General features: G+C 35.6%; 1 protein-coding gene across 6 annotated transcripts in view; it reads right to left on the bottom strand.

Annotated features, from left to right (window-relative positions):
* Positions 1 to 27,725, bottom strand: part of TTLL7 (tubulin tyrosine ligase like 7) — a 154,266-nt gene that overhangs the window by 15,444 nt on the left and 111,097 nt on the right. For all 6 annotated transcript variants that reach the window (XR_002645650.3, XM_022580987.3, XM_022580986.3 and 3 more), the window contains exons 15-19: positions 24,302 to 24,500; positions 20,572 to 20,777; positions 19,483 to 19,617; positions 17,606 to 17,686; positions 1,660 to 1,820 (exon numbers count right to left, since the gene is read on the bottom strand). Coding sequence is in view for 5 of the 6 variants with exons in the window: in XM_022580987.3 (XP_022436695.1) it covers positions 1,660 to 1,820; positions 17,606 to 17,686; positions 19,483 to 19,617; positions 20,572 to 20,777; positions 24,302 to 24,500 (782 nt within the window). In the remaining variant the exon portion in view is untranslated. The remainder of the gene's footprint in view (positions 1 to 1,659; positions 1,821 to 17,605; positions 17,687 to 19,482; positions 19,618 to 20,571; positions 20,778 to 24,301; positions 24,501 to 27,725) is intronic.

The following is a 27,725-nucleotide window of genomic DNA, read 5'->3' as shown; positions in this document are numbered from 1 at the left end:
AGCACCTTGTGAATTCTCCCTGTTGGTGAATGGTAGCTGAGGAAAATTATGGTGGTGAGAATAAGTCTGCAAATGGTATAAATGATTCAGTACTAGATGACTAGAATATTTAAATGGAAGACATTCAGAGATCATGTCAGGCTAGAATAGTCTGTTAAGGTTTTACCAAAAAAAGGGCATGGTCTGGGTCTTTACATAGGATTTAAATAATGCAGAGGGGATTGGAGAAATGGGGTTGTAGAAGGCAGCCCAATCAGCTACTCATTGACACTAACAGTTCGGAGGCAGAAAAGGACAAATTTTTAAGATATTTGAAAAATAATGAATTTGTTTTTGGGGAGCAAAGTTTAATTAGGGGAGTAATGAGAGAGAAGACTGGAGAAATAAGAAAGAATCAGCATATTAGAGAGTCTTATATCTCTAGATAAAAAGTCTAGACTTTAATGATAAATGAGGGAAATCATTACAGATTTTAGGAAATGACTCTGACAGTAGGATGGATAAGGGAAACAAAAAACTGGAGGCAAAAATGCCTGGGAATCTATTAATTTCATTTAGCCTTTCTACCAAAAAGGCTCCTCTTCTCTGAAATCTTACAATAACGTATGTGTCATCTCCTTCATAATCATGACTTTTGCATGTATCTTATTTTGTCTATTAGAGACAGCAGAGTTTTATTGGTTAAGACCATGAAATCTGGGACCAGGCTGCTTAAGTTCAAATCCCAGTTGCACTAGGTCCTTAGCACCTATCTGTGCCTTGGTTTCCTTATCTATAAAATGGAAATTATCATAAAACCTGCTTCAAAGTGATGTTATGTGGATTAAATTACTTAATACATGTACAGTGCTTAGAACAATGCCTGGCACATAGTATAAGTGGTATAGTGTTAGCTATTATCATTTTTAAGTTTCTTCAGGGCAGGATCTATGTCAGATTCAGCTTTGTATCTCCAAAAGTATTTAAATTATCAAGTAAATACTCGATAATTGTGAAGAACAGTGAAAAACAACCTACAATTAAATAATTGATAATTGTTAAGAATAATGAAAAACAATCTAGAGTAGCCACAGTGGGGATGTGACAGAAAAACTAACAAGATTTAGCACATGACTGAATAAAGAAAATGAAGGAGAACAAGGATGTGGATGCCCCTGAGATATCAAACCCATGTGATTAGGAGAATAACAATGGGGTTTTGGGAAGTCCAGAAGGGAAGCCATTTCTGAATAAAAGGGAGGTATGGAACGTTTGGTTTTAGATATCTTGAAGACAAAATGACAGTGAGTCACAACAGCTTTGACAGGACTGAAAGTCTGCAGAGGAGCAGGAGTGTAGCCATGATTTTGGAAGTCTGCTACATAAAGGCAACAGCAGAAGAGCTGTAGGGATACAGATTTCTAACTGAGATTTTTCATTAATTAAGACTACTTTCTCTCCACTGAATTCAACTTTGTTGGGTGGTGTTGTGTTCATATCCATCATCTCATCTATATCAGCTTAAATGCTATAAATTATAGTTGAGTACCGAAACTTACATGCAGTTACAAATCCACATTTTAAGAGATTAAAGAAATTCAGCCATTTTATTGGGCTAACTTTATAACTAAATAGTAAATTATTAAAAATGACAATAATAAAAGATAACTTAAAACTTACCCTGAATCACAGAAACAGTTCCACAGTCCTTGGCCATGACTCCAGAGTAAGCGATTAAAAACTCGGTTGAAAATCCGATATAAATTTACTTCCTCGACATCAGGTACCTTCCAGATGCGTGGAAGAACTGTACGGACACTTGTTTTTACTATGTCCAAAACCTAGTGGAAAACCCAAAATATTTCAAAATCTAGGTGTATACGTGTGTGCTTAAAATTCAAAGATGAATATACATAATTCAAAAATGAATACACACACACACACACTCACTCACTCACTAAACGACAGCACAGAATGAAAAGTCCAGAAATAGATCCAGTATTTATGAAACTCTGGTATATGACATAGGTGGCAAGTCTGACTCATTGGAGTAAGAAGAGATTAAATTTAAAAATTAAAGTTAAGTGAAATTTAAATTAAATCGATAAATGGAGAATTTTTAAATAGTAATCTTCATGGAAAAATAGATAAAGTTGAATCATTCCCTCAATTCACAAAAATCAACTCTAGAGTGATTAAGGTTTTAAGTTTGAAAAATAAGCCATTAAATATCTTAGTGAAAAGTATTAGTGAATATCTTTTAGACCCTGGTTTAGAAAAAGGTTACTTAAGTAGCAAAAAAGTATAGAACATAAAAGATTAATAGGTTTCCCTTATATTAAAATTAAGAACTTCTGGCCATCAAAAGATAGCTTAAAAGAAATAAAGATCAAGTCACAAACTGGGAAAATACATTCAAAACATATACATCTAACAAAAGATTAGTATCAGGAATATATAATGAATGCCTAACCAATTGTTAAATACACACCAACAAATTAACAGAAAAAAATGGACAAAAATACATGAACAGGAATTTCACAAAAGAGGAAATAAATATGTCTGATAAACATAAAGAATAAAAATTAAGACTTATATAAGACATCATTTTCTATCCACTTAATTGACAAAAATTAAAAGTCTGACAACACCAAGTGCTGGAGAAATATGGATCTACAGCATCTCTTAGACTTGTTGGCAGGAGTACAAATTGGAAAATAGCTGGGCATTATCTCCCAAAGTTGAAAATGCATATACCCCAAGACCCAGCAAGTTCATTCCTAAGAGAAACTCTCTCACAGGTTAAAAACAAAAGCCATGTACAAGAATGTTCAAACAGCTGTTCACAATTACAGACAACTTGAAAAATTCTAACTCTCCATCAATGGGAGAGTGAATAAAAGTCATATACTCATTCCCTTGGACTTTTATACAGCAGTCAAAATGAATGAAATTAAAGGGCACACAACAACCCGGAGCATCTTAATTATCAATGGTTAAGTTTTTAAAAAATACATACCAGTCATTACATACAGCATGAAACTCTTTTAATAGAAGTAAAGACAATTAAATTTTAAAAATACTTACGAGGAATACACATAGATATAATAAGAATATATAAAGAAAGAAAGCAAGGGACTGGGGAATACTGAATTTAAGAAAATGGCTACCTGAGACATAAAGGGCCAGGGGGATGGAAGGTAGTCATTTGATAAGAAAATAGATTATTGCCAAGATACTTGATTTGGGTGTTGGGTTCACAAATGGTACAATAACTTAAAAACACTAACTAAATAAAAGCAGACCACATATGGACCAATAATGAGGAAGTATCATGAAATAGGCCTAGGATTAATCTAATTCTGGGAAACTAAAATCCTAGAGGTTCTGAAAAATTTATAAATCCCAAAAAGCTACTTTGACTAATTCAATGTATTTAATACTTCTGCAATTCAGGTATTTGCAAGGAAACACTTTTTTAAAAAAGTAAATATGAACAAATACAGTTATCCTAATTTCAGTTCACCAAAGTAGATTTTTCACTTCTTATTTTATCTAATTAAAGGGACTCCTTGTAAAGATGAGAGTGAGAGATGAAAAGAGAAAGACTTTCAAACATACAGACTGAATGAAGATACGGTTTTTCTCCATAGGTACAAACGTATAGAAAATTGGGAGCATATAAAAGAAGAATTTAATTTGTTTCTCTTTAAAACAGCCATATTTAAAGAAGTGATATTAGTTTTCTCTGAAAAAGGCAAATTTAGAATAAACATCTGTTTAAAAACTCATTCTACGAGGCCACCATCACCTTGATACCAAAACCAGAAAAGGATGTCACAAAGAAAGAAAACTACAGGCCACTATCACTGATGAACATAGATGCAAAAATCCTCAACAAAATACTAGCAAACAGAATCCAACAGCACATTAAAAGGATCATACACCATGATCAAGTGGGGTTTATTCCAGGAATGCAAGGATTCTTCAATATACACAAATCAATCAACGTGATACACCATATTAACAAACTGAAGGAGAAAAACCATATGATCATCTCAATAGATGCAGAGAAAGCTTTCGACAAAATTCAACACCCATTTATGATAAAAACCCTGCAGAAAGTAGACATAGAGGGAACTTTCCTCAACATAATAAAGGCCATATATGACAAACCCATAGCCAACATCGTCCTCAATGGTGAAAAACTGAAACCATTTCCACTAAGGTCAGGAACAAGACAAGGTTGCTCACTCTCACCACTCTTATTATTCAACATAGTTTTGGAAGTTTTAGCCACAGCAATCAGAGAAGAAAAGGAAATAAAAGGAATACAAATTGGAAAAGAAGAAGTAAAACTGTCACTGTTTGCAGATGACATGATACTATACATAGAGAATCCTAAAGATGCTACCAGAAAACTACTAGAGCTAATCAATGAATTTGGTAAAGTAGCAGGATACAAAATTAATGCACAGAAATCTCTGGCATTCCTATACACTAGTGATGAAAAATCTGAAAGTGAAATCAAGAAAACACTCCCATTTACCATTGCAACAAAAAGAATAAAATATCTAGGAATAAACCTACCTAAGGAGACAAAAGACCTGTATGCAGAAAATTATAAGACACTGATGAAAGATATCAAAGATGATACAAATAGATGGAGAGATATACCATGTTCTTGGATTGGAAGAATCAACATTGTGAAAATGACTCTACTACCCAAAGCAATCTACAGGTTGAATGCAATCCCTATCAAACTACCACTGGCACTTTTCACAGAACTAGAACAAAAAATTTCACAATTTGTATGGAAACACAAAAGACCCTGAATAGCCAAAGCAATCTTGAGAACGAAAAACAGAGCTGGAGGAATCAGGCTCCCTGACTTCAGACTATACTACAAAGCTACAGTAATCAAGACAGTATGGTACTGGCACAAAAACAGAAAGATAGATCAATGGAACAGGATAGAAAGGCAAGAGATAAACCCACGCACATATGGTCACCTTATCTTTGATAAAGGAGGCAGGAATGTACAGTGGAGAAAGGACAGCCTCTTCAATAAGTGGTGCTGGGAAAACTGGACAGGTACGTGTAAAAGTATGAGATTAGATCACTCCCTAACACCACACACAAAAATAAGCTCAAAATGGATTAAAGACCTAAGTGTAATGCCAGAAACTATCAAACTGTTAGAGGAAAACATAAGCAGAACACTCTATGACATAAATCACAGCAAGATCCTTTTTGACCCACCTCCTAGAGGAATGGAAATAAAAACAAAAACAAACAAATGGGACCTAATGAAACTTCAAAGCTTTTGCACAGCAAAGGAAACCATAAACAAGACCAAAAGACAACGCTCAGAATGGGAGAAAATATTTGCAAATGAAGCAACTGACAAAGGATTAATCTTCAAAATTTATAAGCAGCTCATGCAGCTCAATAACAAAAAAAAACAAACAACCCAATCCAAAAATGGGCAGAAGACCTAAATAGACATTTCTCCAAAGAAGATATACAGACTGCCAATAAACACATTCTTTCATGTGTTTCAACATCATTAATCATTAGAGAAATGCAAATCAAAGCTACTTTCATGTGTTTCAACATCATTAATCATTAGAGAAATGCAAATCAAAACTACAATGAGATATCATCTCACATCAGTCAGAATGGCCATCATCAAAAAATCTACAAACAATAAATGCTGGAGAGGGTGTGGAGAAAAGGGAACACTCTTGCACTGCTGGTGGGAATGTGAATTGGTACAGCCACTATGGAAAACAGTATGGAGGTTCCTTAAAAAACTACAAATAGAACTACCATATGACCCAGCAATCCCATTAATGGGCATATATCCTGAGAAAACCATAATTCAAAAATAGTCTTGTACCAAAATGTTCATTGCATCTCTATTTACAATAGTCCAGAGATGGAAACAACCTAAGTGTCCATCATCGGATGAATGGATAAAGAAGATGTGGCACATATATACAATGGAATATTACTCAGCCATAAAAAGAAACGAAATTGAGCTATTTGTAATGAGGTGGATAGACCTGGAGTCTGTCGTACAGAGTGAAGTAAGTCAGAAAGAGAAAGACAAATACCGTATGCTAACACATACATATGGAATTTAAGAAAAAAAAATGTCATGAAGAACCTAGTGGTAAGACAGGAATAAAGACACAGACCTACTAGAGAATTGACTTGAGGATATGGGGAGGGGGAAGGGTAAGCTGTGACAAAGTGAGAGAGTGGCATGGACATATATACACTACCAAACGTAAAATAGCTAGCTAGTGGGAAGTAGCCGCATAGCACAGGGAGATCAGCTCGGTGCTTTGTGACCGCCTGGAGGGGTGGGATAGGGAGGGTGGGAGGGAGGGAGACGCAAGAGGGAAGAGATATGGGAACATATGTATATGTATAACTGATTCACTTTGTTATAAAGCAGAAACTAATACACCATTGTAAAGCAATTATACTCCAATAAAGATGAAAAATAAATAAATAAAGCAAAAAAATCAATTTAGGGAAAAAATTTCAAAATAACATTTTATTTATAGAAGAATATCAACTACAGCTTCTCACAGTGAATTGTGTAAGCAGCATGACTCCTTCCTTTCCTGCTCCAGCTTCTTTCACTGTGAAGTGGGAACAGTATGTAAACCCTACAGGCGTCAGGAGTGTGTGGGCTGAAGGGGAGGAGAGTGAGGAGAGATAATGCAATCTGTAATAAAGTAGCTTGTGAAAAATAATGTCCTGGAAAAGCTTGTTATTAGATAATGAAAGCTTAATTATGAAAAGGGATTTGAAAATTTTTGATATGAGTTGTTCACAATAATACTGATATAATTTGGACATCAGACATTAATCCATACCTTTTATCTTTTTATGATTTTCAGTTAAGCTAATAGTTTAACCTTTTATGTTTTTAATGTAGAAAACAGGACTCATAATTGATGTGATATGAGAATCAACACTAGCAGTAAATGGCAAATTTTAATCAATTCCCTTCTCAACTTCCCTTCCTCCTTTCTATGTATTAGTGAGTAATAACAGGCCAAAAGTCATAACGCAGGAAGAATTTAAAAAGCAGCAAAGATAACCCATAAATTGGTTTCAAGAATAAATATGAGTTCTACATAATAAATGCAATTAAAATGTTAACAGTACTGGAAATTTTAACATTACCTTCATTTCATATTCTATTATTAAATAATTATTCAGCTTTAAAGTGACACAGCATTTGAGATGACGAGTTATTCGTTATTTCCTTCTGAATATGCACACAGTGAAAACCATAGGATGCGACAGAACCAAAGAGGAGGGCAGCTCACATGAACTGGCTGCCTGCTCCGCGCCAAGCACTGCTCTCCATACATCACTTAGAGGAGGCTCTCTTGGCCACTACCCTGTATATGCTTTGTTCTTAATTTCGACGGAATTTTAAAGCATGATGGTCTAATATACTAGCCTACACATGGCTAAAAGCAGCAACTTCGGAAAACGGCCCAGGAGTTAGGGATAGGGAATGCAGCTGTGCCACTCCTCATGTTTCCTCCAACATGAAGACGGATAAATCTTCAGACCTCTTGCAACCCAGCGAACAACTCTGCCTGAGGAGTGATCTCCCACATTGTGAGACCAGCATGGCCTGGGCAACCCAGAAACTTGCTCGTTCTTTGCCAGAGCACCTTCTGGGAAGATACATTCTCCTTTGCTTCCCTTCATCTTTCAATTTCAAGCTCTGGTCCTGGAGAAAGGAGTGGGTTAGACCTGTAATTTGGAGGATACGAGGGCATATAAACCAAGGAAGCAAGAGCCCAAACCCTTCATCTCTCCTCTGAGTCTTCATATAGCCTCTCTCCTCTGCCTGGAACAGTCTTGCCCCATCTGTTCACCTGGTGAACTTCTATGTTTTACCTCAAACATCACTTCTCCAGGGAGACCTTTACCTGCCACTAAACTATTGTATGATCCCTGAATGCCCAACTCTTCCCCTATTAATAATTATCTCACTTTATTTTAATTTCCTGTTTAGTTAATGGAGGCTGTTAGCTACATAAAAAGAGGAATTATACCAGTATACCCTGCCATGTCCCCAAGGCTCAAAAGAGGTCTAGCACTTAGTAGGTGTTTGTCTTAGTGAAATTGCTTCTTGCAAGAAAGTGAAACCTATGCAAACAAGGTAAAAATCAGAGCTAACACTTACTGAAGGCTTACAATGGACCAAACACTGTTCTAATCCCTTTTACATACAGCAATTCATTTAATCCTCAAAATAAAAGCATTGAGATAGATAACACTGGTCTACAATCCCTTTCCAAAAATCTTGAGGCTAGATTTCATAATCATACACATTACTATTTCCACAGGAAAACATGTGAATATTCAAACCAAGAGACAGACAAAAATAACAAATAACTTCCTGTAGGGTCATTGTCTCCAAAGGAGTTCCGGCAGGTTAGGTTTTGCTGCCTAATGGTTATGAAAAATGTTTGGTTCTGAAAACATTTTGGATCTCATTTTATGGATGAGAAAACCCAGGCATAGAGCAGATAAGTAACTTACCCAGGATTGCACAGTTAGGTAATGGATAGCTATGTAGCCAGACCCATGACCTTAACCACTACCTGACAATGCCTCATAATTAATTTGATCTGTCCTGGTGCCAACAGCAAAATCCTAGAAGAGGTTGTCTCTTCTTAGATTCAGATTCACCTCTAGTCAAGTAATACTTGGGAAAATGGGTGGAGTCACTGTGTACAAACAAGGTTGCCCAGGCACCCCCTCCAATAAGGCCATGCAGTCCATCAGGAACCAGTTTGCTTAAAAGGCCACACAGATGGGGAGACAATGCCTGTACCTCTAGCAAAACACTGGCTGAGTAATTTTAGGAAGGCAGAAAACAGGCAAGAAATCAGACTGGGATGAGGAAAATTAGTGTCAGTTCCATCCGCAATGCTATTTGGATTTCTGGGTGTTTTTCAGTTAGAAGTAAATGGATGGGAGATGAATAACTTGTGAAACACAAAAACAAATAGTCAGCAAGGTGCCCTTTGTGTTTACCTGTGGACTCATGTGAGGCTAACTTATAGAATATGTTAGGTAATGGATCCATTTCCTGACATTGTGACTTTTAAAAGCATCCCGATCCAACATCAAGCTCTCCAAGGGAAAACATAAATGGGATACTCAGTCAATGAAAGCACTAATAAAATGAAAAGATTTATCTTTTCCATATGAAATATAGCACATTTGAAGGCATAAAGCCCACAGACAAATTCATATTTTGCAAGAACATACAGATGCTGAATGACAAACTGCTCCATATGGCTGAACAGTTGGTCCTAAATTAAAATAATGGCATGAGGTGAGGGAGGTTTAGAAATAACATTAAAATCACTACATGCTGTACTAATGATGCATGCAGCAGCCATGACATAGAGTAAAGGCATCTTTGCTGATGGAAAATGAACAGCCCTGTACAGCATCTATGTCAGCCCAAATGAAAAAGAGATGGAAAATAATAACAGCAAAATTCATGCAGAAGCAGCTACAGTAGGTATTTAAAAAATTGCTATTTAGAGAAGAAATACTTGATAAACAAGGGTTTCTTAGAACCCCAAAATAAATGCAAATATTGTACAACCTTATTATCACTACTTATTTCTCTTCCTTCTCCAATCTTAGTTTATGCCTAGATATCAGAGAATAAGCTTTTCAGAAAATTTGGCATTCTTCACAGCCCACCATTGCTGTGATATTTTCATACTTCAAGTATATTCCTTACAAACTATATAAAGCAACTGCATTCTTAGCAGAAAGCTGAATTATGCTAGTGTGGAGTTACCACAACATGACATTAAGTAAGATCAGCTGATTCCATTTTCACCTGGTGAGGATTCCTTTCAGTAGTTTAGTCCTACATCATTGACCTTTAAATTTTACTCCCATTAAGAAAAATTTGAAATAAGACATGTGGAAGAGTTTGTGTGTGTGGCATTCTAATCTTAAGAGTTTTGCCATATTCAAATGAGAAACTAGCAAAAGCTTCCAATACTAGAGCAGAAAAAGTGAGATACATATTTCAACAATGGTTTCTAAATGGAATTAAGAGATTTAAATGAGAGTCTTGTGCATTCCACATCTAGAATTCTGCTTGGGACATGGTCGTCTCTCAATCAATATTGTTGAGTGCATGTTTTAATGAGCAAATAAATAAATGAATGAATAAACAACTCTCAAAATCCCCAATAGTGCCTAGTGTAGCTCTTGTACAAAATTGGCAACCAATGAATGTTTGTCAAATTAAATTGTATCACACACAACCTTTGTGGTAGTCATGCAGACATGCCATTTGCATCAACCAGCTTCTAAGAGTGCAGTTAGCTGACAGCATCCCCATTCAGGATCCGTTACAACAGTCAAGCCAAGCTTATACTCTCCCCAGGCTGCTCCCAACCAAGGATTGAGCACGGTTGGGATACCAGAGAGGGAATATTTCTGCCCAGTGTGATCCTTCTAACAGGCAATCTGTGTTCTGGGCTCCCCATCAGCCTGACAGGCCTTTCTCAGAACTTCACTAAAGTCTGAAGATCTTCATCCCCAATCCTCCTGCCTTCCATTCGCTGGTGTTAGACCAATATTGCAGGTGGAAGGCTCTTCTACCTGCTCAAACTTTCTCTCCCCTTTATCCTTCTTGGGTGTCTTCTCTCATAAATGTCTTTCACTTCTAATTCTGTCTTATGTCTGCTTCCCAGGGAACTGAACTGACATAGCCATCCAATGATTATTGACTATCATCATAGTCCAAAGGATAGATCTGATTAATCCACATCTAGATGTTAAATTAGTTAAGTTCTTGGCCTTCTAAATGGGTAACTTTTAATAATACCTAATGCTACATTCTAAAGCTGACCCACATTTCTAGGTTTCTTTTTTGTCTTGGATGCAGTTTCTAGCTTTATAAAGCAATAGCACAGGTTTCAAACAGACAGTCAAATGAAGAGTCAACATGTTACAACCCAACAGACAAATTTTTATACTTCATTTATACATATTCTACATAAAATAATTCTACACATGAAGAGTTATTAGTAATAAAATACATCAGAGAAACAGCCTGGCATGAAGATCCTTAGAAGGAAAAAAAAGTCACCTGCATTTTATACCTTCTAAGCCTAGAGCACCTTTGCCATATGATGGCTTACTTCCTCACAAGAACTCTCCAATACTTAATGCTACGAACCTCAGAGAAGTTGTGAGAAGTTACCTGTCCCCGCAAAAAGGGCAGGGGCAGTACTGAACCCAAGTCCATATGACTACAAGTCCAGTTCCTCTTTCCACTACCTATTATTGCCCCTTTAGTTTAATATCAACATATAAAAGCTTTAAAAAAATGTTTCAATACACTTTGCAGCTAATTATTATATTGGCTCTCTTGTTGTCAAGAAAAAAAAAATATTCCAGTCAGTCAGTCATTCTCAGATCCCACTTTACCTCTGATTTCATCTGAAATAAACAAGGTAGGGAATAATGTATAATATATACATTATTATAAATATATAAGGAAGTCTCATCCATCGCTATATACCCAGGAAATTAGAGTCTGTTTTGGGGGAAGAAAAGTCTTTTAAAGAACAAAATGGTTGATGAAAGAACAGGAAACAGAGTAATCATAACAACTGGAAGAAAAGTTGCTACAGATAAGTTGCATACTGTGTAAATACTGGGCTTCCTCTTCTCATCATAACCTACACCTAGCATCCCTCAGCCACCTTTCCGGACCCTCCATGAACCTGGGCAACTTTGCAAGATAAACTTATTCTTGTTAATATCTGCCCTTACTCTTCTCTGAGAGTCAAAATTCAAGCTATGAAATAATGCCATTTGCAGCAACATGGATGGACCTAGAGATTGCCATACTGAGTGAAGTAAGTCAGACAGGGAAAGACAAATATTGGGTTGGCCAAAAAGTTCGTTCGGGTTTTTCCGTACAGTGTAATGGAAAAAAACACAAACAGACTTTTTGGCCAACCCAATATCATATGATATCACTTATATATGGAATCAAAAAAAAAAAAGGTACAAATGAACTTATCTAAAAACAGAAATAGAGGCACAGATGCAGAAAACAAACTGATGGTTACCAGGGTGTGAGGGAAGAGGAGGGATAAATTGGGAGATTGGGATTGACATATACACACTACTATATATAAAATAGATAACTAATCAGGACGTACTATATAGCCCAGGGAACTCTACTCAATACTCTGTAATGACCTATATGGGAAAAGAATCTAATAGAGTGTATATATGTATAACTGATTCACTTTGCTGTACAGCAGAAACTAACACAACATTGTAAATCAACTATACTCCAATATTTTTTTTTAATTCAAGCTATGAATTCTTCTGCCCCAAATAGAACTGTCTATTAAATTACCTTGTAGAAGAATGACTGTAACTGCCTGGGTAGCTTTGTGTTGGAGATGGGACATCTTATCACTGATAACAAGCACAAAGGAAATATAGTAGCTTTGATTAATGCCAAAATGGAAGATGCAACAAAGGAGTTCAAAGAAAAAGAAAAAGGTGTTTAAGTTGTAATAAAAAACATGCCCTCTCTCATCAGTGCTCTCATTCCCTTAACATAACAGGGTATGATGAACACAGAGATGCAGATGCACATCTGAGAACTGGAGGGAAGGATTACACAAAGATAACTTACTCCAAATATTCTTAGAGTAAATCAGTATAGCAGAAGTCACTATACTGACACAAGTACTTGCTAGTAAATTTATAAGCAAGTATTTACTTTTACTCGAAATTTATAAACACAATCGAGCATAACAACCCTAAAACATGAAATAGATTGTTTCTTCTAATTGATAAACATTATTACTATTCATGCACATCATTTGATCGCCCCATACAATGTTTTATCAGACCTTCTCATATCACATGTTAAAAAAACATAACAGCATTATCTTAATTTGTTGATGTTCAGATAAATACATAGCACTAGTAAAGAAACAAGGGTAAAGAAAGAAGAAGCTAACTTGCTATTGACAGAATCCACAAAAGAGTCTAGATTTGAATCAACTGAACAAATGTTTATAGAAAGCCTACAGCTGACTACAAAGTAAGACACACCTCCCCTCCTCGCCCCTGGCTTTTAGAAAGGTGGAAAAAATAATACAGAAACCTCTCAAGTCAGATCATAAGTACAACTGAGTATGAAGTACTGTGAGGATTTAGAATAGGGAAAGATAATATCTGGTTATGGGGGAATACAGACAGGCCTCACAGAAATGTCTGTGTCTCCCTGTCATTCTTTCATTTCTAAAAAGATTATGTTCACTTGAAAAAAAACAGAAATAGACAAAAACAAAAGGAAACATGACACCAAATATTACCACTTTCCTTCCTCTGGCTCAGTAAGTCTATCCTCCAGAAATAAAATATCTTAATTTTTGAAATTTTTTTAACACTAGATATATATTTTTAAAACAGTAAAAATCAGAGTGGCGATTTAAAGTAGGACAACACATATTACTGTATAACTTGTTTGTTTAATTTACTATCTTGGTATAAGATGGCATATGAAAAGGAAAAAGGCACTCTCTCTTTGAGATGCCCAAGGCAATGGTGACCTTAATGGACATTCTTGCAAACCCTCTGATAGAATTTCTCAGCAGGAAAATAACTGAGAAGGTTCTCATGTAAGAACTTAGAAGGCTACACGTGGTCTGTCTAGATCCACGCTCTTAAATGCAGTAGTCACTAGACACATTTGGCTATTTACATTTAAGTTAATTAAAATTAAAAGTTCAGTTCCTTAGTCACAATAGCCACATTTCAAGATCTCACTCAATGGCCACATGTAGCTAGTGACCACCGTATTGGACATCACAGATACAGAACATATCCGTCATTGCAGAAAGTTCTATGGGACAACACTCACAGTAAATAAACCTGGTATTTTTATTTCACCTGGCTAGAGAATGGATTGGTCACAAAGACTGCATGGGTAACTAATGAAGAATAAAGATGAAAGCCACCCAAATCTGGAAGGCTCCCTCAGTGCCAACGTGAACCACACTTAATTGGCACTCATCACTCTGAACCAGAATGCTTCCCATATGTGAAAAGAGATGCCTGACGGCTGATGGACTCATGGCCTCCCAGAAACCATGCACTTGGTAGCTGCTTATCGCTTATATTCTTCACTCATGATTCGTAAAATCTGGCTAATTTTACCAATGTACATATGTTGCATATGTCACAAGTCATAATCTTGTGCTGTATCTCAAGTTAAGATCTATGATTCCAGAATAGCACTCAAATTAACACAACTGAATAGTATGGATGTACTATAATTTATTTAATCATAAATCTACTGATAGATATTTAGTCTGCTTCAAGTGTTTTGCTTGTACAAATGCCACTGCAGTGAATGCTCATGTGCATAAATCTTTTACACATACATTTTATACAGATTATTATTCTGTAGGACAGAATGCTGGAAGTGGTTTTGCTGAGTCATAAAGTTGTGAACGTTTGTAACTTTAACAGATACAGCAAACTACCTTTCTAAAGAGCTGTACCAATGTGTTCTCTCTCTAATAGTATAATAAAGCCCCTTTTATCCAAACTATTTCCATCACTGGATATTATGTCTTATTAATTTTTGCCGACATGTTTTTTACTTGCTTTTCCTTCAGCATTAGTGAGGACAAGATCTAGTTACATGTTAATTGGCTCTTTGAAGATCCATAAATTGTCTTTTCATGGCTTTTTTATATGCTTTTCCATTTTATTTATTAACTTTACAAGATAGTATGTCTTCTGCTGATTGTCGGTAGGAAGTATTGGTTTACTTGTGCTACTTTGTGTTTTATGTGCTGCAAACATCTGTCCTCTTCAACATCCACCCCTTTCCCCTGCCACCCAATTCTCCTCACCACTTCTGCCTTTTAACCTGGTTTAAGACACCTTTTGCCATCCATTAAGTTTTTATGTCAACAAATATGTCGTTCTTCTCCTTTATGATTTCTGGGTTCTAAAACCTAAGTCTTCCTTATGAAGTTGTTTCTTCATTCTAAGATTATAAACATAGCTTTCTGTATTTTCTTTTAAACTTTTAATATTTTTTTACATATAAAACTATCATCTATCTAGAATTTATTTCTGCATATGGTGAGAGGTAATGCTCCAACTTAATTTTCTTACAAAAAGGTAGTCAATTGTTTCAGTATCATTTAGGGGAAAAAATTATCTTTACTCCACTGATTTGAAATGTCACATTTATCAAGTATTAATATCTTATAAGTATTTTAATCTGTTTCTGGGTTATCTATTTTGTTTTAATTACCAATTTAGCTAAACTCTTCTATCTTCTAGGTTACAAAAAGTACAAGGACTTGAAAAGATTCAGGGTTCCAATTCCACTAAGAGGTCCTTATTTTAATGAATAAGGCCACAGTTAGTGACTTGACAAACAGGAGTTCTGGGCTTACAGTATGTTTTCAATCTACTTCTGTTACCAGCTTTGTTACACCCTCCTCAACAGTAGCACAGTGTTTGGCACATGACAGGACACTAAGCTGTCCTTTGTTGAATGAGTTAATGCTTAATAATGAGTTCAGTTTACTCAGAGGAAAGTACATAACTTCAAAGTCATTATTTGATCACTGTCAACTTCCAGCTTACTAGCAATAAATCCTAGAAAGGGGAAGTAACAGTTTGCACTATTTAGGAATACAACAGCTTCACTAAAGCTACTAAAATAGTACATCTTCCCCCAGATAATGTTGCAATGCATCTATGGGCCCCTCGGGCTGCTGGCCACTCCCCTCTCCTACTCTCTGAGATGTTGTACTGTCTCTGAAAATCTCCAAAGCCCCTCCGCATTGGAGGAAAACCTTCACATCTTCCCACCACAATGCCACAGACTCTACCTTCCCTCCTATTAGAATAAGTGCTCCTGGTAGGACAAACCTGCCCAGCTTACTTACTTCGAGAATTTTCTATCACCTCTCTTTCCTGTACCATTCCTCTCTTCTAGATCATTCTCATCAGCAACTAACAAGTGTAAATAGCTTCATCTTAAAAAAAACAAAAACAAAAACAAAAACACCTTGTCCTCAACCCACATGCCTATCCAGCTACCACCACATTTAACTCTCCCCTCTATAGCAAAATTCCTTGAAAAAGTGCTTGGACTAGCTGTGCTTTTTCCCATTTCTTGAACCTACTCCATTCAAGTTTTACTCCCCACCATTCCCCTGAATTTGTTATGATCAGGTAACCATTAACCTCCAAGTTGTCAAAAACAACAGTCAGGTCTTCTTGTTCGTCTTATAACTCCTATCAGCAACATCTGACTCAGTTGATCACTCCATCCCTGAAATAATTGCTTTACTTGGTCTCAAGGACCCCAAGTTCCCATGGTTTTTCATACTTTACTGGCTGCTCCTTCTTAGTCCCCTTAGATTAATCCCTCCACCCCATCTCTCTGATTTCTATACATAGAAGTGGCCCAGGGCTCAGTCCTCAAAACTCTTCTCTTTTCTAACCACACTTACTCTCTAGGTAATCTCATCTAGTCCCAAGGCTTAAATATCCTAGTGACCCTTAAATTTTGTATCTCCATAGGCAACCTTAGCTCTGAACTAAAAAACTCATATATACACCTACACACTCCATCTTCAGTTGGATGTCTAACCAATGTATCAACCTTAGCAGGTCCAAAACCAAAATCAAAGTAAAACAAAGCAACAGGAACAACAAAGCCCTGCAGTTTCTCCAGCATCCACCCAATTCAGTTACCACCCTAGCTAAGTAACCGTTAGCTCTTGCCTCAGTTACTCGAAAAACCTACCTGGTCTCTACTTCTGTTCTGCCACATTCCCTCTCCCCTAGTTCTATTCTTCACAAGTAGCTCTCATGAACCTTCTAAATTATAAACCAGACTATGTAACTCCTCTGCTCAAAATTTTCCAGTGGTTTTTCATTACTTGGAATAAAACCCAAAGACTGTCCATGGCCTGTAAAGTTGTGATCTGACCCCTGATTATCTATCCAACTGTCGCCTCCACATCACTCACTCTTAACCAGCACAAACCAACTATCCTGTACATAAGGAAATAAATGGTGTCTCCTGTCTCATGGATACATCAAGCTGACGTCTACCCCAGGGCCTCTGTATCTGCTCTTCCCTCTGCCTGATGCATTGTACCTACAGATGTCTGCATAGTATTTTTCTCATTTCATTTAGGTCACCTTCTCTCAATTTTTTAATCCTGATTTATTTTTCTTCATAGTACTTAATACTACCTTACATTCTAGTATATATTGGTTTATTGTCAAACACCTTAACTAGAATATAAGCTCTATGAGACCATGGAATCTTTTTTTAATCTACTTGTTTATCCTCAGAAGCTAGAACAGTGCCTGAAACATAGTAGATACACAATAAATATTTGTTGAGGAAATGAGTAAGCAGATGAGCATTTATATAGTTTGATTATGAATGTGGCTTAATGATCCTAGCTTAATACATAATCCAAAAGAGCAAATCTGTTTTTGGGTATTCATTACTCACTTTTCGTTGTTTTACAGAGTCCAATTTTATGAGCCAATATGAAGCCACTTTTGTTTTATGATACTTCCAGTTATCAATCATCTGTTTTGGAGGAGAAACATCAAGAAATTTAATCTAATTAATTTGTGAAATGAAAGCACTATAATACTATTTGCAGTAAAGAATGTCTACTTTCATAAAAAGACATGTGAGAAGACTTTTAATGTAAGATGAAGAAGCCATCTGAATTTAAAGCTTTTCTCTTTTTGCTGTAAAAAAAGCACACAATCTCTAATGGTTGAAAGTCAAATGTCTTCAGGAATATAAGGTTTGGGAAGAAGCCCAAAACATAGATTTTTCATTTTAATTCCAAGAACTGTATTTACAACATCATTCACAGTAACAAAATATTGAATAACACATTAGAAGATAGCCTATATTTAATTAGGATTCCATTATGCCCCTGTTTTGTTTCTTGTGCAAATCTGCAAAATTTCTGTATATTCTAGTTATATATATTATAATAAATAGATTAAAATAGTTGCTGAATAAGTAAACATATAGTAAATAATCTAATGTCTTGTATAATTATTAATATCTTTTATCAATTATATAAGCCTATATCCACGTTCTTTATAGAACAATCACAGTAGCCACAAATATTAGTTCTACTCTCAGATTATCTAATTTTTCATCTAGCTGATTCAGAAAGGTATTACATAACTTATATCTCTAAGATATAGAAATAAAATGTCTGGTACAAAGACGTCCTACTTTATTGAAAAAAATAACATATGTAAATAAAAATATATCTAGCATAATGCTTTATAACTAATGTTCATTTTTCTTCCTTTTCCCCTGATGTAACAAATAGCACCTCATTTGCAAACAAGATACCATTTCACTTTTTAAAAAATATGTAACAAATGCAACGCATAATATTTGGGGATTTTGGTTATAACTATGTTATGACTACAAAATACAAATTGCCATTATTGATTTGTTAACTAAGAAAGTCTTTTTTATTATTGTTTTTTGTTTGTTTTGTTTCTAGACAGCGCTTTTAGACAGGCCTAAAGTAAAGCTAAAAAGTGAAAAACGCCAAATGTATGGCTGTGGTTTTTATCCTACAATTGGCCACTAGATGGTGCCTTCTCCTCTGGATTAAAACAAAAAAAAACAAAAAAAACAGGGAGACCAGAAAACAACGTTCTATTCTGAGGAGTTATCTAAGAAGGACAATTTGAGAAGAATGCTTGAATGAAGAAATAGAACTCTGAGTGTAGAAATGCTCTTTCACCAAAAATATTCGAATAACTTGGACCTTCTTTCTAAATTAGGAGTAAGTCATTGACTTTAATGTGAATTTTAGGACTCTGACATTTTAGAACGTTCCACTGGGTGGTGCAAATGCTTGTGTAACAAGAAAACACACACAACATAAGCCATTTCAAAATCTGACTAACACCATGCAAGGTGTCACATTCAAATATTCTTGACACTTTAGGCCCATGGCCCCACTTTTTTCCTTATTATCTCATTCCATATTAGATCTTTCTAAATCGTTACAGAAGCAGGCTTAACTTGATGTGTCTTTAATCATTAAGAACAATAATTATTTAACACTAATTATTTTCACTTGATGAAGCATCATTAAAATAGGACTATACACTAAAGATATTTTGCATTGCTGATTATAAATGTGATTTCATTGCTCGTGAATCATAACAATTAAAATAACCCCTGTATCTTCTAAAGCTTGTGGAGGTTGAAAAGAACATCAATTAAGTTTACTATGTCATTGAGGATAATGCCATCAAGCAATAAATTTTAATATTTTAAGAAGATGAATAAAAAGTTATGAGCTCCTTGGTATTTTATATACATCAAATACTCACATCTTCTATCAGAAGTAATGATTCTGCATCTGATTTTCCAGGAAACCGGATCTTCATGTCCTTGAGAACAAATAAGGTCTGACTTGTTAGATCGTCTTCTTGTTCTTTTGGTCTCAGTTGCCGCAAAGACTCACTCTTAAATTTGAAAGAATACAGATATTTGGAGGGGGTCTTATTTCATTGTGCCACTATAATCTGAAAGATATTTCTAGGTAAAAATGATGCACTTTTAATTGATAAAATAACAATAAAAAAGGAAGAAAATAATGTTTTTACATTTATTCTTAGCATTAAAATCTTAGGATTAAAAGGGTATGATTTCCCAAGAGTGTCTTTCACACTTCCACACAGTTGTATTTTATGTAGCTCAAAATACTGAAACAAAAATACAAGTGTTTAAAAAAGACTTCCTGGTCAGTTTCATTTTCTACATATACCTTAGGCAATTCTTGATTAGAAAAAAAAGCATTCATTGTTACCCAGTGAAATTCATTCACTTATATTCTTCAGACTCTTCCCTTTGGAAGCAACTTCCACATTAAATAAACAAATTAAATAAGTCCCTGGTCTATGTGAAGGTACATGGAGATATCTATTTGAGCATTTATAAAACTAATACTATATGTTAACAACATACAGGAAACATTATAAACAATGCCGTACTTCAGTGCTCTAAGGCTAATTTACCAATAGTTTATTTTTTTAAACTATTAATCAATAGTCCCATTAAGGAAAATTTTCCATACAACAAATTTCCCCAAATTTACAGATATACTGTACAGTACACTGGAAAATCACATATTTACTCAGATGATTTTCAAAAAAATTATCCTACTCCATCAGCAAATGGAAAATAAAATACTATTCTCAGTGTTCATCCTCAAGTTCTGTGATACAGTGAAGTCTGCCTTTTAAGAGTCCATACTCAGTTATAGGTGAAGAAAGATGAATAAACCCAAATTCCAGGAGGCCATGAGTTGAATTATAGAAAGGATCTGAAGTTCAATCTGTCCTCCTTCCAGCTAATCTCTTTGCCACTTAAATCCTAAATACAGCGCTAATCTCAGGGGAGCAAAACAGAAGACTTACCATCGGAGAGTCGGTAGAGCTGGAATCATTTCTTTGAGGCGGATGCCCCATGTAGGAGGAAGCACGGTTTAAAGAATGTGACCGAGACCCTGAAGCTGACCGGGATGATGATATCACTTGCTGAGCAGAAAAGGGGCGGTTGTCTGCACTGGATGGTGATTGAGAAGAGATGGACCGAGGGCAACTGACTGAACGCCTTATGGAGCCTATGGATGATGGAGAGGAGGGATCGCACAGTAGCAGAGTTAGTAGAAGTTTTCCACTGTATTGGATCTATACAAAGTAATAATTAGCAGGGTGGCAGTAAATGTCAAAGCATAGGCATCATCATGAGAATATGAGTTTGGAGTTAATTCTTCAATTTAAGCAGTGAACTTGGTGCAGAACCCCTGTCATGTATAAAGAATGGCTATTCTGTATACATATATATAAAGAATGGATATCATGAGAATAATACTTATACAGTACTTTAATGTTCTATTCTCAAAACATGACATAAAAGGAACAAAAGAAAGGAACGCTAACATGTATGGAGCTCCTTCTATAAACCAGGCATCATGCTAGGTGCTTCACTTTTATTTTTGTTCTCACAGAAATCCTCTGAAGTACAAATCTCCATCACCTGGAGACTCAGAGAAAGAAATTTCTCAAGGTCACATGACAAGAAAGTTACCAAGTTCAGATTTAAATCCTGACTTAATGGCAGCAGCCTCCCTCTTTCTATAATGTCATGATGCCACCTACTATCTTCGGACTAGACTGGTCGCTTATTAGAATCTGTGTAGAGGTTAGAAATAGAGTATTTTACAGCAGGATTCATAGGGAGAAATGGATAGGAGTCTATATAATGGCCAGGATAAGTGGATGTTATAAAATTTAGGGCCCATGAGAATAAAATAATGATAATAAAACAGAAGAAAAACAAAGATTATCCTAATGAAGTTTAAATATGTAACTGGTTATTATAAGAGTAGTACTAGACAGATAAGTCGTCTTATTCACAGGACAGAAGAATTTTAAAAATTAGATTTACATTCCTATAGTAAAAGATTTAAGTGAAGAAAAATGTCTGGATCAAAAGGGTTGTTATCAGAACAACTAGGGAAAACCACAGAACATCTTCCTCAGGGCATATTGAGAACATTTGAAAAAGAGAACCAACTATTCCAGGTAAATTTTAATTCCTGACACAGAGAAATAGAATATCACTCAATATTATCAACATTTATATCTTTTTTAATACATATATTCTATATACGCTCTGTTGTATATTCTCTCTCTGCTTGGGAAATATATCAATCACTCTTCATTAATTAAATAATTTAATAAAACTCACATGAAGGCAGGATGAATACCCAAATATTTCTCTTCATTAGCTGTTGAAAAAAATTTAAACCTTTATAAAGGCAATGGACATGAACCTTATGTTTAGGGAAGTATTTCTAAAGAATATTTTGAATTGATGATAAGTCTAATAGTCCTCTTTTGGTTCTGGAGAGGACCAAAAAAGTATACTCATTCAAGCTATAAAAGATGTTAAAAAAAAAAAACAAACCTTCCATTTGTTCCAACCTCCTTCTGAACCTGAAAGTCACACTATTTTTTTAAAGAACGGTGCTTCTAAAAAGGGCTGTGTGGGGTACATAACACTGGTCAATCTTCTACTAAGAAATACCCATAAGCATGTACTAATACCTACACCTTGGCCCTGCTCTCTTCAAGGGCTTACAATGATGGGTTTGGACATATATAATCTGATCATAGCTGCAGAAAGAAATATCCTTTCTCTTGAGTCACCAGAGATTTCCATTTTTTCCTCTGCATACACTAGAATTCAGACAGAATAACTAAATAGCTAGACATGCCAATGATACTTAGATAAACAATAAATGGTTGAAACTTGCATACACAAATTATCTGAGAAAAAAATACGTCATATAGTTTTGTGTAGGACTACCATATATCAAATCTAAATATATCCTTTGGTACTGTAACAATTTTAAATTGCCTAAATTAACTATCTACAACAGAAAGCATTGTACATAATCTGGATTTTTGTCCTCGGTTATCAACATCCCTTTGTAGAGAAAACTCAAGGAGTGTTTGTGGCTAAGATATTCCTTAGTGTAAGATTAAAGAGGAAATATAAAACAAATTGAAACCCTTGCTGCAATTCTTAATGACTATAAAAACAAACAACCAATAAGGAAAAAGATATTAATTGAAATAGACTAGCTTTAAAATGTGAATTTATGCTTAAAAACATTTCTAGTACACTCTTGTCTGATCTCAATTTATTAACCTATTGGTCTGAGAAGAAAGAAGAATCTCAGAGCTATAGGAGCCCTAGCAATTTTTTCTCACCACTACCCTTATCCTCTGTCAGTTCCTGCTGTTAAGGATACATACATTAGCCAATAGAAAAGGGGCTCCAAAACTGACAAAATCTGGGCAGAACAATGTCAGCTTCCAAAAGAGAAACAGAGTCATATTTACACAGAGATGCACTGAAAGTACGTAAGGAGTCTTTAAGAAAAAGGGAAATAATAGATAAAATAGCTTACAAACTCTGGAACAGGTGCTCAATAAACATATATTAAAGGAGTAAATAAACAAATGAAATGGAACATAATACATTATTTCCCTTCCAAACACATAAGCCCTCAAAGACAGGAACTTTAGCACGTATCTTTATGGAATAATTTGGAAGTAAAAGAAAGACCATTAAAAATCTTCAACTATTAGGTCTGCATTCCTTATGCATTTTCTCATAAGTCTGGAAGGCCAGGTTTAAAACATACATATTATCAGGTAACTATTAAACCATTGCTGGAGATAGAGCAACAAAGGCTCAGAAATGTGTTTATTGCGTGATTGGACCGGTCCCTTTGTGGAGCCCTAGGATGAGGGAGGACAAGGCAAAGAGCGAGATGAGAAACAGAGGTTAAGAAAAGTCCTGCTTTGGAGGCAGCATCAGGAAGGGGTATCCGACTGAGCCTGGGCAACAGCAGTACCACACTGGACATCTGGGGATGAAAGACGAATAACAGACACAACAGTGGACATTTGGGATCGAAGAAGGAATGAAAGACAGGAGAATGCAAGAGAGAGAAAATGGGAAAAGGAATAAAAGAGGAAAGAGGAAAAAGGCAGCAGGAAAGGAAGGAGACAGAGAAGCTGGTTGGTTCCTCTCTTGAATACTTCCTATACACCGAAGCCCTGACTGAAGTGCTTACCCGTGACGAAAATGGGAGGGAACAAAACTTCTAACTATTTCACAATTGTGTGGCTCACAGATACATTCAAGTCAAATGCCTAGGGAGATACACACGTTTTTAAAAACAGGCGAGAATATGAAACAAAATGAGTGCCAGAGTGGGGAATGCAATGAGAGAATATTTGGGCTTAAAAGAGAATGCAGTCATCAGATCAACCATGAGGCACATTTTATACAATTCATGCAGAAATCTAGGACTTAACAAAAACTTTGAAATATAGAAGAATGGACTGTAGAGATCCTTAAGTCAACTCTTTTGTTTTCTATTTGCAGACCCCGAAAAGGGTTGTGGGATCCAGACCTAATCAAGTTCTGGTTGGAGAAGGAAGTGGGATAGAATCCAGGTCTCCTCACACACAAGGGTTCATTTGGCCCAAGGTCTTTTTATTGAGTTCAGTAATTTCAGTTCCATAATTTGTCACATAACAACTAAATTAGAAGAAATTAACTTACTGGATGGTTGGATTAATCTGTAGTGGTTGGACTGTTTAAGATTATATGTAACTTGCTTTTCTCTTTTCTTATTTTGGTACTCTTCTTTTTCATTTTCTTCTGATTCTGAAGAGCTGCTGCTACTACCATAGCTGCTGTCACTGCTGTAGTACTTCTGTCTTTTTGTTATCTCGGTACTCTCGGGCATGGAAGACAGAGGCTAAAATGGAAGGAAATGTGATATTTTGTTAGAATTCAGAAAGGCTCATTCACATGATTACTCACTATTTTTAATTTCTCACTTATGATTACTGCTTTTCACTTTAGTCTGAAAAATCCCCCCAAAGTACTACTGCTCTAATGCTATCCACTAATTGTTCTGTTTCTGTGAAATATTCTTTCTTAAATAATATAGTTCAGTCATGATGAGGAAAATGCTGTTTATGCACGATTCAAATAAAGGACCAAAATATCCACAAAGAATAACAAAATAAAGAAAAAACATTTGAGATAAAAACATAAAAATCAAACATAGCTTTTCTTCATTCCATGCAGAATGATTACTCATTACTCATCAAGACTCAGAGGTATACCTCTGTTGTATCCCTAATGTTCAAAATCACTCAACAAATGTGTATTTGTGTGTGTATGTGTGTGCACTTGTGAGAGAGAGAGAGAGAGAGAGGAGAGAAGAAGGGGAAGGAGGGGCAAGAGAGGCAAAAGTAAAATAAAATAAGGAAGCAGAAGCCAGATAAACCACTATAAGTAAAATAATCCACTATCAATAAAGTAGGCCTCATCTTAAAACAGAGCCTATGAGCCTATGATACACTCAGATAATATGCAACAAGAAGCAAGGCATTCCTCACATGTCTAATTTCTCTTTGGACATTTTTAGAAATAACAATTTTTAGTTAATTATCCACTTTCCAAATTGGCCATGCACAAACTCACAGCTTTTCTTGAAGGATTTCTACCTCTGTTACATAGGATCTGGCCATAATGGAGCAACAATACTTTTCATTGCCCACACTACATTTTTAAAAAGGGATATAATGTAAAAATCAGTATGGCATAAATTTTTTAGAGGATAAGTGCCATGTAGAAGGGTAAATCTGTAAAGATTTTAAACGTCAGGCTATCATGTTCCAATAATATCTCCATCAGAATCACTTGTCTTTGAATCTCCCAATCAATGTGTTTCCAATGATGCCAGCTGAAGGAATAAAAGATAAGGAAAGTGGGACATCTTCACTTCAGAAAGAATGTGCACAACCAAGAGCACGACAGTTTTGTAACTTAGTCATTTTAAGAGACAATTACACATGCCACATGCCTCTTATTTCCTGGGGAAGGTTCCTGCAGTTGTATACTAGTTTCTTGTTCTCTGTTAAATCAAACAAAAATGCTTTGATGTTAGCATATACCATAATGAAATCCTGGGTTACCCTGAGATTTCACTGAAATAAGGTATATCCTCCCATGCAACAGTGTAGGATGAAAGATAAAGAAAGAAATAGCATTTCACAAAGTGCCTGGAATACATAGTAAGCCAAAGCATGATGTTCTTAAAGTTACTGTCTTAGCAGAGGATGAAAAATAACCAAAGCAGGGAAGTAGTTTAATACACTAAGGTACCAACTTGTGTTTAAAAATATGTTCTCCTTTTGATAGTCTTAATATTTACTGAGCACTAACAATGTTCAAAGAGATATGCATAAAAACATTTACCAGTAACACAATCATCAAACATTTTGATAGTCTTAGGGAATATGAATTCTAGAGGAAGGATGTTTCTTCAGAAGTCTAGCGTACCCAGAAGAAACAGTGGCACAATCAGGCTTGCTAGTAGTGCCTTCCTTCAAGTAGGCAAACAGCTTTAAAGTTTCTTAAGGAGCTTGACTACATAATGAGTTACTCGATCCTATAAAGAATCACAAAGGGAAACGGATAGTTGAACCTTTGTGTCATATACGCATTTGGGATTTGTTAACCAATACACTGTTAAAGCAATAAGTAATAAGAAGTCACAGCAACATAAACTCCAAACAGTGCCGTAACTACAAATTGGAATTTGTAAACCCGCGTTGAGTTCTGACACAAACCATACCATTTATTTTTATGTCCAATTGTATTATGAACTGGCTCATATATTAAAATATATATAAATGGCATAAAGAATAATAAATACTAAGTACCTAGCACTTGGCTGAAGAACAATGCTAATACTTTATGTGATATTATTTACATAGCTAATTAATACTTCTTAGATTCTCAAATAAGTGAAAAGTTATTTCTCCCAAGTTCAATTTAACCTTGATAACCTTCAATTATTCTACCAGTAAAGACACTGGAAATCAGTGTTTGACATGTGATAACAACCCTCTAAAAAGGAAAGGCTGCTTTGAAGTTTGGCTCACTCCAGACCCTCAGTATACCTAAGGTTAGAAGTTATAAAAATAATTTTACTTTTTTTACTTTTTACTTTTTTACTGATTATGCAGTTTTCAACACTTCAAAATATTTCTGGTGTTAATAACTATAGGAACTAACCAATTCATTTCATTTCAACGAATACATTGTTAGTTCCTACTATTTGCCTGGAATAAGAGGGGTTGAAAAATACACAGTGTGAATTCTGCCCTCTAGGAAGTTATATTTTTATTTGGATGATAAGCCTTATTTGATGAAGCAAAGGAAAATATAAGACAGTAGAAGACTGACTTAGAGCCTTTGCATTTGCCAATCTTCCATGAATATTGTGCCCCCAGGTTGCCTCATATCTGGTTTGACAAATTGCTAAATAATTAATATACAAAGTTTAGAGACTTTCCGATGTTTTCCAAAATGAAGCAATAATTCACGAAGGTATTCACTTTTACAGATACTCTAAAAAATATTTGTTCCAAAGGAATTATCAACATCTTCTACAGTTCTTTGATATAGAATACATAATTCAGAAGAACAGTGCCTGACATTCAAGGTCTCTGGTCTTCATCAGATACGTATCTTTTACCAGGTTCATCTTGCACCAATTTACTCTCCAAGAATCTTCCACCCGAGTCATACCAAATTCCTTGTCATTTCTCCAACATCCTAAGCAGCATCATACCTCCATGTCTTTGCCTTTAATGTTCAATTCAAATGGCACTGCCTTTATGAAGCCATCCATAATCTACCAATCCCTTTCTTCTCTATGTTGCTGTAGCACTTCCCACTCCCTTAATTACAGTACTTGCCACAATATACCCTGGTTTTTGGTTCACCTATCTGCCCTTCCACTAGTCAGTGAGGTCCTTGTGGACACATTCAACAAATTTAACTAATGGTTTTGAGAACCTACTAAGTGCCAGATGCTGTGCTAGGTGCTAGAGATGTAAAGATGGAATACACCTCCTATCCTCAAGGAACTTACAAGCTCATACTAAGGCAAGCATGCAAACAA

The sequence above is a fragment of the Delphinapterus leucas genome, chromosome 1 (genome assembly GCF_059928025.1).
Source record: "Delphinapterus leucas isolate spDelLeu-1000000601 "Yukka" chromosome 1, BTC_Dleu_Yukka2, whole genome shotgun sequence".
Lineage (NCBI taxonomy): Eukaryota > Metazoa > Chordata > Mammalia > Artiodactyla > Monodontidae > Delphinapterus > Delphinapterus leucas.
This window is presented reverse-complemented; position numbering and strand designations above follow the sequence as displayed.